Source organism: Engystomops pustulosus, chromosome 1 (genome assembly GCF_040894005.1).
Source record: "Engystomops pustulosus chromosome 1, aEngPut4.maternal, whole genome shotgun sequence".
Lineage (NCBI taxonomy): Eukaryota > Metazoa > Chordata > Amphibia > Anura > Leptodactylidae > Engystomops > Engystomops pustulosus.
The window spans coordinates 206,391,419-206,406,463 of record NC_092411.1 but is presented as its reverse complement, the minus strand read 5'-3'; the positions used below and the strand labels follow the sequence as shown (position 1 = coordinate 206,406,463).

General features: G+C 42.6%; 1 protein-coding gene across 4 annotated transcripts in view; it reads left to right on the top strand.

Moving 5' to 3' along the window:
- The first annotated feature begins 1,452 nt into the window (after positions 1-1,452).
- CXXC4 (CXXC finger protein 4) overlaps positions 1,453-15,045 on the top strand; it is a 67,915-nt gene continuing 54,322 nt past the window's right edge. The window contains exons 1-2 of one of the 4 annotated variants that reach the window (XM_072118869.1): positions 1,453-1,948; positions 3,718-6,981. In XM_072118869.1, the coding sequence (XP_071974970.1) occupies positions 3,973-4,932 (960 nt within the window). In that variant the 5' untranslated portion in view covers positions 1,453-1,948; positions 3,718-3,972 and the 3' untranslated portion in view covers positions 4,933-6,981. Of the gene's footprint in view, positions 1,949-2,519; positions 2,542-3,717; positions 6,982-15,045 lie in introns of those variants that run through there. The other 3 variants (XM_072118892.1, XM_072118882.1, XM_072118879.1) reach the window with 3 other exon arrangements.

Sequence of the window (15,045 nt, the reverse complement as noted above, 5' to 3'; positions counted from 1 at the left end):
GAAATCGGCGCAAATCGGAAATATTCGGGTAACATGTCGGGAAAACGCGAATCGAGCCCTTAGTAAATTACCCCCATTGTTGTGATTGTGTCACTGGGTAGTAGGTTCCCTTTAAGTTGAAGAAGCGGAGAGCACAAAATCTTAAAAGCTGAGCATTGTTTCCAACATTAACCAATCATTGCGTTTAAAGGCCCTGCTGGTGTCAGCTCTGTACAGGTCACCTTGCTGCTCATCGCTAACATCAACAGTGACCTAGTGGCAGGTTGCTGCTAGTTGTGTGGGTCCAAAAGAAGCAGCCTGGCTTGGCAATGGAAGAGCAGGGAGAGGTGTGTAGACTTTTATAATTTTCTAAGCCCCCACTCTGTTGCACCTGAACAAGAAACAAAACTAGAGAGCCACTTTACAAAGGTTATCCAACCTCTGTACATTGAGCTTTTTCCATAGTATAGGACATACCTATCAGATTTAAGGCAGTTCCACATTCAGGACCTTCACCAAAAGAACAGCTCCACACTTTTGATGTGGCAGGCTGCCCTATAATGCCATATACCCTCTACAAAACCAAATATAAAAGGGGTTTACTGTGATAAGAAAAAAAGCTCATATGTAGAATCCCCATGACATTAGGGGTCATTTAAAGAACATGGAAAAAAACATGGAAGTGTGTTGGGGCAGCCACAGAGAGTGGGGGTGCTGTTTTTGGCTGCTCACTTCTTACATCTATTTGATAACAGATACCAATTCTCTATCAATTTTCTATTAGACATTAATAGAAAAACTATGAACACTATTTTAGCTGCCCTATTCCATGCGCTTCAGGACATCTTATATCTCGTGGTTTTACATTTCTGGTAATCTGTCAATCTGAAGAACATAAACATAAGAAATTATACAGAATTCTCAAATATGAGGTAATTGTAATTAGTGACTAGATAATGAGACGGATTTCTAATTAGAGCCGGGGAAATGTTGGATAGCCCTGACTGATATTGGATGGAAATGAGTTTTCTAGGCTGTGTATACAATATATATATACATAGACATCCATGTGTGTGTGTGTGGCAGTGAGTACATGTTCCTGAGGGGAGCTCCATGCAGCCGCCTCACACCTCGGGGATAAAGGAAAGGGAGGTCACATGAAATGTCGTGTCACCAGCAGCAGTACACAAGAAGGATGCTGCTGCCGCTGCTGCTGCTGAGAAGCGTGAAGTTTATTATCCCCCTTCCCCGCGTTATCAGCCGCCGTCCCCCCGCAGGACGAGCCAGTGTCACTCCCCTCACACCGACCCCCAGACAATAATAATAATAATGGCAGCCGTGTCCCTGCGGGGGGAGCAGGAGACGTGGCCGCCGCTGCTCCAGAGCTGAGCCGAGGATTTGCTGTGTGAGGGAGGTGGTGGGGGGTGTAATAGGAGGAGGAGGCGGGAGGGAGGGGGGACTACAGAGGGAGCAGAGCCCGTGTGTGCGCCTCTGATTCCCGGTGTAATTTGCAGCCAATCATCAGTAGGTGTCCACATCCCTGCATCCTCCTCACCTCGGCGCCAATAACTCTCCACCTCCCTCCTCCTTCCCTCTTCTCTCCCCCATCCCCCTCCTGCTTCCTCCCCCCGCAGCCCCCCCATGCCTCTCAGCCACACGCAGAGAAAGAGAGAGAGAGACTGACTGACTCCCAGGCTGCTCCCTCCCTCCCTCCTCACACACATCGACTGGAAACTGACTGGAGAGCAGCGCACAGGGAGAGCCAGCAGAGACACACACACACTGAGGGGAGAGCAGGGACCACCGAGAGTCTCGTCACCCTCCTCCCCCTGCACACGGCTACGTGCCTGCCCCCGGTGCCAGCCAGTAATAAAGTGTCCATGTCCTGGAGTGTGTCCCTCCTGCCCGAGGTGCAACGTGTGGGGGCAATTCAATGCAGACAGCAGCCCGTGCCACCCTCCATCCTGTGGTAAGTAGACAGGTTTTGTTGTTCCACCTTGTCACCCTTCCCCTCCTCCTCCTCCTCTCCTGCCATCACTGGAGGTGGCTTTGCCCTTTGCTGAAATGTGACTAATGATAAGTGCTGCTGGCTTCATTTATTAATTAATCCGCCCCTCCCCCCTGTGGATGGGAAATGTGACCTTTGATCTCCCTGGCATATTAACCCTCCCCTGGCATCCAGTATTTGTGGTATTGCTTTTGCCTCCCCTGGCAGAGCAGTCCTCCTTGTTGGCACTACTTTTATGTGACTTGATGGTGGGGCATCTGCTGGCACTATTGTTGGCATAACTAGTTTGGAGTATGTAAGTTTTCTGCTATTCCCGGCTGCTGCGTTTAGCCTGGAGCCTTTTGGGGCAGCCTTTGTACTGCCATCAGACCTGGGAGTCTGGGCTTTCCTTGATAGAGGGCACAGACAGTGGTGCTTCCTCTTGGCAGAAAGAGCAAGGTCTTTGTGGGATTTCTGATCCCTATCTGTATTCCCGGAGGATGCGTCTTGTAAATGGAGAAGAATGTGTTTCCTATCCCTTGCTATAGGCTGCAGGGGGATAATGCCACGTTCTAGTAAGTAAATGCTTCATTAATCTAATTATAGGTTTAATTAGTGGAACTGATAAGCATGCTGAACTTTGGGGATGTGCTTGGCTGAGCCTCTCCGGGTAGGAATCCCTGCAGTCTTAGGGGAATGGGGCTGATATGGTCCAGGCAGAGGTCACACTTGACTTTGCCACAATGTGATTCCCCCTGGGAGTCATGATGAGATGCTGAGCTCTATGCAGATGCAGGAAAAGTTGTAGTGTGGCTAATGCTGGCGGCCCCTGCGTGGGAGACAATGAAGCCCCGGTGGTGGTGTGCAGGTGCCTGGCATTGTCACTGTGTGCTGTCACCAGGGCTTAGGGATGCAGAGGGCTTCTCATTCTGATTGTAAAGAGCTCAGCCTCGCTCCAGCTGCTGGCTCTTAGATAACAGCACAAGAATATGAAATTGCCTGACTTATTTTTATCTGGCCCCTTTCTCATCTCTTCCTCCTCTCCTTGCTCTCCCTCCTTCACATTGCAGGGGCCCACCTCCCCACTCCCCATCATTTAAATGGCTGCTCCAATTGAGACCTGTCCTTGGTACATTGAATTAAGACCCGAGCAGAGCCAGCTGTGCTGGGATTCACACTAATGACCGTCAGACACAGAAGGACACTGTGGCAGCTGGTAGTGCCCATTTTGCCTGGCTTTTTAGTGGAGATTGTGTACAGGCGGCCTCTCGCTGGCATTGTGCTTATACTCTGATGCATTGTCGACTTTCCCAGCACTTAATTTGCTAATTTCCTGTTCATTTTTCTCTCCAAGCCCATTTTGCTCGCAGCCTTCCAGTATTTCCGTGCCTTGACAAGACTTTGTTCATGCATTTCATAGCGTTATCTGCCCTCTGGTTATAGAGGTACCATAACCCTTTCCATCTCTGATTTCCATGTCTTTTGATCTCTACTTTCTGTCTCCCTTGGCATTTGTCAACACCCCCAATTGCGCCCCCTCCCCTCTCCCCAGTCTCAGGTATTCCTTCCTTCCTTCCATCCAGCTATTAATGCTATTATGCAATTCAATTATGTTCGTGGGAGGAGGAGGGGGGTGTGTGGGGGATGATATTTATGAATGTGGTGGAAATGATTTTGACAGTGTATTTTTGTTTCTTTCTTTTTTCCCTTGCACCTTTTTGGAATGATTCTCTTTGTTTTACTTGGAACAGTTGGCGATTGTGATAATGCACAAGAAGATGCTCCGTGGCAAAGTGCTGTCTGCTGAAAAATCACCTACAAAGAAATAAAAGGCACTTCTCCCCAACCCCCACCCCCACCCCTTCTCCCCACCCGCCACCAGAATCGCAATAAAATCAGTTGCTTATTGAGGGTCTCACCCAAAAATAAAGGTGACTGAATTAAGCAGCTTCGGTGGTTTCCCCCCTCTCTCCCCTCCTACCCCCTTCCACCTACCCTCCTCAGAGATGTCCAATATGAACACTAATGTGTGTGTGGAGAATGGACAGAACCCTGAGGCTGCCGTGCTCCCCAAGGATAACCTGGTGGAGGGGGCGCTGAACAGCCTCATGGATTACAATTCGGAAATGGAGAGGTACAGGTCCTTTGCTACCTTTTACAAAACCAATGGTGCGTTCCCACAGGCTGCTAAGATTGCCAGGATCACCACCCCTATCTTCCCCAGTGCCCGGATTGGCATGTCTCCTTGGAACTGTGATAATGCAATGCTTTGGGGAAGGAAATCAGCAGCTATCAACCCTAATAGGACCAGCATGCACAGAAACGACTCCCAAAGGCTGGGGAAGCCTGGCGGAGCGCCAGAGTCGTTGCAAATGGCAAATAATAATTTCCTTTCCACCTTATCCCCTGAACACTGCAGACCTTTGGCAGGGGAATGCATGAACAAGCTCAAATGCGGCGCCGCTGAAGCAGAGATAATGAATCTCCCTGAACGCGTTGGAACTTTTTCCGCTATTCCGGCTCTAGGGGGCATCTCATTACCTCCAGGGGTCATCGTCATGACAGCCCTTCACTCCCCCGCAGCAGCCTCGGCAGCCGTCACAGACAGTGCGTTTCAAATTGCCAATCTGGCAGACTGCCCGCAGAATAATTCTTCGGGAGCTGGCGGGAACCCTGCCAAGAAGAAGAGGAAAAGGTGTGGGGTCTGTGTGCCCTGCAAGAGGCTCATCAACTGTGGAGTCTGCAGCAGTTGCAGGAACCGCAAAACAGGACACCAGATCTGCAAATTTAGGAAATGTGAAGAGCTTAAGAAAAAACCTGGCACTTCACTAGAGGTCAGAGGAGATGATTCTTTCTTTCCCTGCCTTCCCAGCTCCCTGCTTCCCCCCATCCCTCCACCCCTCCAGTGCTTCTTGTCTGGCTTCAAGACGCACTATCCCTTTTCTGATACCTCCTGCGGGTTGTGAACAGAGAGCTTATTGGTGTGTATGTGTGTGTGCCCATATGCAGCTTGACACTTTTACAACTTTTCCCTCACACATAGAGAGTATTAACCCTGCGCCGCCATGTCACGCAGCCAGGGAGGTACAGAATATCCTTGTGTGCGCCTGCAACATCATCATCTCAAAATATCTGAATTTCTTTTCAGTGTCTCATAAGATTGTCTTTGAAGAGCTGCTGTATCTGTACCCAGTCCTATTAAATTATACAGAAAATGTTTGTAAAATGTTATTTTTTGGTCCTGTAAAGTCCTAACCACTAAACTAATGATGAGTGAAATCTGCAATAAACTTTATCTGACACTCAAAACACTCATGTGCGTGCGTGTGTGTATGTGTGAATGAGTTGCTAGCAAACAGTTTTTTGTACAATAAGTTACAAAGTGCAATATCGCCTGCTAGATACTACAGGCAGTGTTTTTTTCCCTTTTGTTTGGACCATGGCATTGTGTTTTTCATGCATTTTTGTTTTAGTTCGAGTATGAAATAAGGTTTAACAAAAAAAAATTATTACTAAGCCAGAAAAAAACTACTTATTTAACCCCCCACTGCACCAGCGCTGCCATTGTGGTGGCCCCCATTGGTCTTGTTGACATGTGCGTCACATGGCTGCTGGGGGTGCCTGCATGCATGACGCACTACCACAGCTGCCAATGATTGGTGCATGGGTGGCACCAACAGGATAGATGTCATGGCGCTGTAGGGGTGGAGGATTAAATTTGTAGGCTATATTCTATTCTTTTTAAAAGCATGTTCCGCACTTAGAATCTTTTTTTTTAGTAAGATCTTGGGTAACCCCTTTAAGATATGAACAACTGATACACAGGTATGCACAGTGGGTGAGCAGAGGCTTAAAACTACACAGTACCGAAAAATATTTTGCATTACTTAGACCTGGCTTGCATGACCACTTTCAATTACACCCTTTGAAAAACTAGGTCTCTTAAGTTTTGACAATGTGTTTGCCACTCTAATAGTATTTACTTGTTATTTTTTCCCAATTTGTGCAAAAAAGCAGTTATACTTTTACATCTTTACCACTTTATCGACTTGAACTGATTTCAGGTGTATGACCTGTTGTTAATTCCTTCTCAATGGTTTGTGGATGAGATGGGAATAGCCTGTGGTGGTCAGGATTAGCAGAAACAGCAAAAAGCTGCTGTTCTACATTATTTCTGTAAATCCCATATAGATAAATAGGAGTTACAGTCACAGTGTAGCGCTTTGGGAGCAACAAGAATAAGAGCTAAAAGTTACAAAAACAGGGTAATTCTCCGCTGTAATGTTTCTGTAGATCATATATACTTCGATTGGACTTAAAAACCATGTAGAACAGTGATATTCTCCTTCTTGGCCAAACTTGTAAACCCTTTCAATGGTTATATTGACCGATTGTTTTTATTTTAAAAAACAGCTAAGCATCTTGGGAATGTGAGGAGACCATTTTAGGCTCCGGAAACGTAGTCATCTCTTGTGGGAAGTCCAGAAATATGTCTGCCCCATGATCAGGGCCCCCAGATATATTTGCATTTATATAATTGAATGAACAGTTTGTCCTATGAGTTTTACTATTTTAATATTTTTACCGTCCCTTTAAACCCTTTACATTACATTACTTTTGCAATATGGTCATGCAGGCAATACTGCTTTATAATATCCAGATTATGAGATTGATTTATGTAACTTTCTTTTCCTGGCTAGATGCATTGTGCTATTTCTGTTGTAAATGAGACACGGAAGGTTACTCCTTTCATTCATAAATTATCAGCCTCCGACTCATTCAGTAATGAGCTTTGTTTTACGTCTAGCATCACACACTTCCTGCAGCAATAAGTCGTCATCAGCATGGTCCATGTATGACCAGCCGGTGCCCGTAACCTCCACCATCTTTGTCTCCGTCGACTTTTTGTAGGGCCCTGGGCATCTAAAGATTTTTATATAAGTCCCTGCATTTAATGTTGTAAACGAAGTGAAGTGGTAATTGTTTTATTGATATTAATAAAGCCATTGAACTGCTGGAAGTTTCATCTTTTCCCCACCCCACAAAATCAATATTCAGTTGACAGAATGATTTATTGTGTTCTGCCCTTAGTTTATGTAGGTTTTTTATTCTAGTTTGTGCATTGCTGCCTTGGCTTGAAAATACCATGTCAGTGTACTCCGTGAAAAGTAAGATGTGGGTAACTTTACCTTTCCTAAATACAAGGGCCCATTGGCCTGATGAGCTTTCTTGCCTAGTAGGTTGCTGGTGTTTTTTCTATGAGAAATAAGGGTAATAGACACAGTTTTCTTTACATTTCATTCTTTATTGCAGTAAACTTTTATAGTTATGCACATTGTAGACAGTATACCTCAATATGAGCTAGTCACTGGTGGTGAACCTATAGCACAGGTGCCAGAGGTTGCACTCAGAGCCACCTCTGTGGGCACCCTGGCTGCACCCACCACACTTCCTTGGACTGTAGGAGGAGCGAGGAGATGTGGGCAGGGCTGGATTATGGTTGGAGCTTCTGCTCCGCGATTCTTATTGTTCAAGGGGACCCTGAAGGGAAGCTACAAGGATAATCCAAATTTTGCCTCCTTCTCTTGCCGTCCTCAAGAAGCAAATACGATTGATAGCTGTGGCAGAGCAGGGAGCAATAAGTTGCTGATTAAATTGCTATGTCGGCACTTTGTGATAAATAAGTGGATTTTTGGCTGTAGTTTGGGCTCTCGACCTCTAAAAGGTTTGCCATCTCTGCTCTAGGCCATCTATTTTTTTGAGCTTGTTTTTTTCTGGAGTTGTCTCATCATTGATAATACAACTGTAAAACATTGTGACATCAGTGCTAGAGATCTAAAGATTTTGTGTAAATGATAATTGCTGTATAATGAAGAGATGTAATATACTTTATTACATACTTTCGCACCTTTGGCATTTTCAGGGTATTTGCTTATTGTCTGTTAATGGATTTCCTAAAACTGTTTTGCACCTGCCCGTGGTTTGTGCAGGTATTGCAGCTGAGCTATATAGAAATGAATGGAGGTTATGTGTTATACTTTGTTCTACCCATGGTCAGGTGTGGAGCAATTTTTGGAAAGCTACTATGTTTTTAAGCCTGAACACTTCATTGTAATATGTCCTATGTTCTAGCTCTGAAAGGGTCTAAGGGCTGATTCACACAACTGACAATATTAGCTGTGTGCCCTCCTTCATCATTGAATAAATAGATCATTTTCTGTGTTCTCAACCATCAAGAACATGGCCAAGAATTGGTGTGATAATATGAAGGTAGCCTTAGAGGGAGTAATGCTATTTGAAGATATTTTTCAGTTCTGTTCATAATTAAAGAAATGTTCATTCTGTAAAAAAGCATTCAGAGGATTCAGCATCCACATGTAGCGTAGTAACCTGTAGTGACACATTAACTTTCATTGGAGATTATTCTAGACATGCTCTGTTACTTGTGCAGAGGTCATTGTACAGGGAGAGGGAAGTGATCACTACAGAACAGGAAGTGTTATTTTATTATAAGGCTGAATGAAAACTGAAATTTAATCTACACAATAAGGCATTTTGTGATATCAAAAATCTGTCATTAAACCCTGAATGTGTATACATTTGCAATTTTTATAATGGAAAAGTAAGATTTTAGTATATTGAGGAATTGAAAAGCATGGGGAAAAAAAGTGTAAATTGTCATCATGATTAGGCTGTGACCTGTGCTTGTTCTGGTTATTGATTGTGAAAAGTCAAATATGCAGCAAATATATATCTAGGGACTTGTTCATGTTAATATTTTATTTTGGTTTCAAAATATTATAATGGTTGTCAGAAAATAATTCCTGTTATATTTTCCAATATACCTTCTGTATAATTTCCTCATGGATTTCCACATCTCTGCTTGCTGTGATTCTACTGGATGAAAACTGGCCCATGATCATGTTATGTCACACTGGTGCACAGCTCGTTATATCAGAGAAAGTAATCAGAGCACCTGTGTGACATCACATGACCACTGGAAGTAAACAATGAAACTTCCTGTTGAGTGACAGCAAGCAGAGATCTAGAAAACCATGAAGAATTGATACAGAAGAATTGATACAGAAAGTAAACAATAACAGTTAATTGCTGAAAGTGGACAACCCCTTTAAAGGCCTCTTTAAAGGGAACCTGTCACCAGGAGACCCATTTTTAGCACTCCCCTAGTCCCCACAGAGCATAGTACATACACTGCCAAAGTGTTTTTGTATTAAAAATTGGTTTTACAGAAAAAAGATATGTTATATTGTACCTTTCATTAGCATCTGCTGTGTGACTAGGCAGTTGCCAATTGGGGGGGGCTGGAAAGGAGCAGCCCCCCCCCCACCCTTGGGAAACATGTGACCTTTTCAAATATATGAATAACTCCCCTCACTCGGGATTGGCTGTAGAGGAGCAGGGGGCGTCGCTAAGCCCAGTGATGGGTGTTTTCATATATTTGAAAAGGTCACATGAAGTAGCTGTTCCCCAAGGGTGGGGGGGGAACTGCTCCTTTCCAGACTACTCCTATTTGGCAACTGCCTAGTCACACAGCACATGCTAATGAAAGGTACAATATAACATATCTTTTTTTCTGTAAAACCAATTTTTAATAAAAAAAACACTTTGGCAGCGTATGTACTATGCTCTGTGGGGACTGGTGGAGTGCTAAAAATGGGTCTCCTGGTGACAGGTTCCCTTTAAGAGCTGCTCAGAATTTATGGGTTGCCATGAATTAGAATCTTAATTTATAGTCCATGTCTTCTGGTCGGATAGATATTATTGTACCATGAGTTCTGCCTATGAATAATTCTTTGTCCCTTATGGCTACATGGCAAAGGAGGAAAGCAATGTCTTTGCCTAATAACAATTTGGTTTTCCCTTTGTATTCTGATGGGTCAAAAAGAAAAAAATGTCTATCTTGCTTGTTGAAGTTGCAGGGGCTAATATAAAGAATTCCCGTAAGGGGAACCACGTTGCCACAGGTATACAGTCCATTCTGTAGGAAGTATGTTATAGAACAGAAGGAGCAGATTGGATTGTTGTGTAGGTTTGTGGTACAGATTCTATATCGTGTGTGTATTAATACAGCTGTCTGTGCACACATTGCCATTGGAGGTTGTCAAACACTGAGGGGATTTAAAGGGGTATTATGTAAATAAAAGGATGTATGTACCAGCCACATGGCCGAATGAAGTAATGTTTCAGTAACACCTATTTTCCTCTGAGAGCTGCAGAAATATTGTAAGCAATGCCATAACTCCATATACCATGCTGACTGCGAGAGGATAACCCTTTTAAATAAATGATAAGATTTACTGAATGATTTCCTATAAAGCAGTCTGCTCAGCACCTCCTTGCTCTGTAATATGATAAATGGAGATAGGACACTATCGTCTTAGCTCTTCCTGCTCTGTAACATGTGACTTACAGATTGGATTTACATGGTGACAATTTCCGGTGGCTCTGCTTAAATGCATCATCAGGGGAGGATAAAACTGGCATAGGTCCTCGGCTTTGTGAAAACTTGGGACTAATTTTTTTTTAATGGTTTAACATTTACTGCCTATATAGGGTACCGTAACCAATCTTCTTGGGAATGAAGGAAGGATCCCTTCTGTCCCCATTCAGTTCTGCTGGTCCCTGAAGGGCCTATGTAAACTCGTTATCGAGAGTTGACAAACATGTAGGATGATTTCAGGGCCAGAGGTCCATCTCTCTGTATTATTTTTACAGGGTATAAAACTTGGTGGGTTGTTTGGGTGGCTACGGGCCCTCTAGAAGCCTTGAGCCCTGGGTTGTGCCATTTTTATAATCCACCATTCATTATCATAGCATATTTGATTATATATTACAGCAATTGCTTATGGATCAACATTGGGGGGTTGTTACTTTCTGTGTTGTCCATAAAACTGATGCTGAATACATTTTTATACATTCAGTGTAGAATTTTTTGCGTTTGTCTTTAAGCGTCCTTCTGTGGAATATGGCGGCACTTGGTAAATAAAGCCAAATCCCAAAGGCCACTTTACGTAAACATGACATACCTTCCAGAAACTGACGGCCCATTAACTTCTAGGTAAATTTGGAGCATTTAGCCTAGCCACTGCAGTAAAAGAATGAATTAGGCTGTGTACTTGAGCCACTGCATGCCCAGCCTCCCCGGCCGTAATTCCTTATCCAGATGTTAGTGATGCCAGCATGGTGGTCCTTAGCTGTTCATGCTTTGCTCTTTAATAAAGCTACCGTTGCTTTAGAGGAATGTAGATTTCACTACAACTTTAATCATTCTGAGCAGAAGTTGTAGAAGTTCTGCTATTACTTGCAGGAGCACTAGCCTACATTTACAGGGTAAAATACAGATAGGCTTTATATTTGGCATATTGATCTGAGGAATTTTCCAATCTTAGCAGGACAGTCATTGGAAATTCTAGTGAATTTATCTGCATGTACATTGTTTTTCAAATCACGAAAGAATTGTTATTCATGCAATCCACCGGTATTGGCTAAGATTTTAGGATTGCTCCATAAAGTGTGTGTTTCATGGTTTGTTCTATGGTGGAGACTGATAAGGTCGTAGTTTCAACACATTAGTAGTTTTCATACAGCTATGCCTTTGACCCCTCCCTACGGACATTTGAGTTTGCCTAGCATGCATTTGATTTTGGATGAGAAGAAGGGAATAACAATGGCTTTAGCAATGCCGAGTACGGACCATGGACCCACTCCTAGAGACATGACTGAGCATTGTAGTGATATATGGTGTATGAAGTTCCTGCATATTAAGGAAGCAGGAGCTCTGTGCATAAAATATCAATATGGTGGTCGGAGTAGTGGGTTCAGTCCTTGATGCAGGACCCAGTATAATCCATGGTTCACAGATTCCGCAAGTGTGAAGCCGCTCTAGGCTGCAGCCAGACAAAAATGGCAGCTTTGTAAATCCAGCCTCAATTTTTATTTCCTTTGATATCTGCTGCTGCAGGAGGTTCACCCCAAATCACATTTACTGGTCTTTTTGATCTCTGGTATATTTGCCCATTCAGCTGTGGTCTGTGTGGGCAAAAGAAATGTTTTATGCAAACAGGCATACCGCTTTAAGTAGTGTTCTCTGTATATGCAATATAATTTTAACATGTAAGGATGCAGTTTCCTTGCCCTTGAAATTGTTCCCTCTCACCAAAAAAATGATGCGTTAAAGCTATGAATGATAGGACCTACCATCTGTGTAGTAAAACTCATCTAATAGCTGATTACATAATTCTTTCCGTAAAGCACCTGGTAGAAGGTAAGCATAAATTTTCCTTTGCATTATTACATCAGGCGGAGGAGACAGCATACCAATTTCAGCTGCCAGACTCATAACTTGTAAAGATGGTGCATGTAGGGGTGAAATATTCCTAGCCATAGTGGACCTGTATAGGGGAGATGCATGTATCCTCTATGGAGGGTAGGCACTGTTCTATTTATCTCTGTGTGCAGATAGGCTTCAGTATATTTCAGGACAGATAGATAGACTTGGATGTAAACGGATTGTGAAGGAGATTAATTAGGCTTGAAATATGCAAGTCTGCGTCCTATACGAATGAATGTGATTACCCCTCCTCCCCCTTCAATGTGTCTGACACCGAGTCAGTCACAGGACCGTTCTTTCAGCCGCAGTAAGCTCTGTCGCTGAGCTGACAACTATCTATTACATGGTCTGTCAACGCTATATTATAGAAATACAATTATGTTATTATTTATCCTATGAAGTTACAATACAGGGAGGTTGTACATGCATTTTCTTCTTATTCCTTTTACCCCATCGATGGATTAGTAGATTCAAAACATCATGGTGGAGGGAGGCGATGGCCCTTACAAGGTCCTTTTATAAATTCTTTTTTTTTTGTTGAATTCCTAAATAATTAATGCTTGGGGGGTTGTCGCAGTATTCAAAGAAGCATCCTATGCCAACAAGTCACTGTCTGTCCTTGTGATGTCAGTGTAGGAAGGAGGCAGTCACAGACAGGAAGGAAGAATGGGAAATTTTCTACCAGCAAGGCCAAGTTTTTAAATTGGCCTTGAACGTTACTAAATAAAGCAATAAACCCTTGTGAATCCATTATGGAGATGACTGTCTGACAACCTTTCACACACACTAAGATACTGTTCCACGAAAGAAAGTTTGATACAATGAGGGAGATTTACTGTATTATGGGGGGGGGGGGGGGCAGGAATATTTATTTGATGTCCTTTCCGCAGCTTTTCAGGGCGGTGGTAATGACCACATACCTTTATTGCAACTCGATTCCCATTCAGCTCAATCAGAAATGAGCTGCATTCTCATACAACCCGTTTAACGTGACGCTGTTCTTGTTCAGTTTGCACTGAAAAAAATGTATTACATTCCCCGTCTAAATTTACATAATTTATAATAAATCTCCCTATTATTGTAATTGTTAGCTATGATCCCACAATTCCTCATAATCACGTTACATTGCAGAGTTATGTCTCACACACTACAAAAGTATATTGTGAGATTATGAAACTGTCTAAAAGAAAAGCTGGCTACAGTCTTTCTTTTTATGCAGATTTGTTACAAATATTCTGTGCACTGGATAATTTGGAGCAAACATATTTATTTTCATCAATTACGAGGACTATAGTAATAGTACATATACTATACATAGAAAATTTTTACTGCTTGAATTAGAAATAAAGTTGTTCAGCAACTTCATACACTACCATAGTATTGAATTGAGCAGTAGGACACATCCTTGAACTGCTGCACCATAATTTATTGAGTTCAGGACCCCAGTTCTCCAGCAGTTGGGTCCCCACCGGCCAGATTGGTATAACCCCTTTATTCTGTAGGAGACCTGGTAGCAATTGTTCAGTATCCAACTTGAGCTGAAATCAGTGGCCTGTTTGTGTGTTGTGATGCAAGGCATTCTCTTTGTAGGGGGTTTGGCTAATAGACAAAGGATGTGATTGAAGGATTGTCAGGATTTTCTAAAAGAGGTTTTTAAAATTACTTAATTAATATTTAAAAGCATAGCTATTTCCATATCAGAAATAAATCGAACAGGCACATATAGTAAACTTTGTCATATACCATAGTTCATTAAGTAAAGCAACTTCTCTGTGATTTTTTTCTGTTTCTTTCTCCTGCAGAGAGTCCTGTATTTGAAAGTCTTCTAAAGTCTATCCACTTCAGACAGACAAGGAGGCTAATAATTAACTGTTTCCATTTAATTTCACTTGATGATTCACCCCCTGTAAGGAGATTACTCTATCCGGTGACTGTTATGAGTCAAGTCATTAGACACTTTATCAGGTTTCTTTATCTTGCAGCTGTTATGATGGTATAGAACAGGAAGCTGATTTACACAAACTGCGTAAGAAAAGAAGAAAGGAAGGGGGAAAATGACATAGGAACAGATTTCTTTAATAAAGTATATTACAATGATCTGCACTTTCCATTTACATAGTTTTCAGAAATTATTCCAGTTGTGTAGAAACTGAAATAAGATTTTTTTTTCTAATCTTAATCCCACTATATAGTTACTAAACATCCAGCTCATTATGGAAATGTAGAAAACATTGTAGTCTTTTGGTGTTTGTTAAAAGAGATTTGAAAAAATATAAATCCTAGAGAATTGTCATAGATGCAATGTCTGGGGTCCAAAACTACAGCTTGTTCTCAGAGACAGTCAGCAGTATACTGTTGGTGTGAGTTGGTGTTACCCTACCTATCTAGTCTCCAGTAATAGAATATTTTCTGTACAGATATATTGGTTCTATCTGCACATGATTTATGAGTGCACCCATAGAGAGGGCGTCTTGATCAGCATATGCATTGGTGTTGAGCCGTACAATGCAACTGCTGGTTTGTGGCTCGGGCAGTCGGCTCATACAGGGGACCATGGAAAGCATATTCTTGAATGTGAACTCATAGAAGTCATATCCTAGATATTGAAACATCGACTAGCACAGGTCTCCAAACTACACTTGTTACTGATGCCAAAAAACAGATGAAATAACTGAGATGTGAGCGGGCTGTAATTCAGTTGCTAGTTATAAGATGAGAGCCACCAATG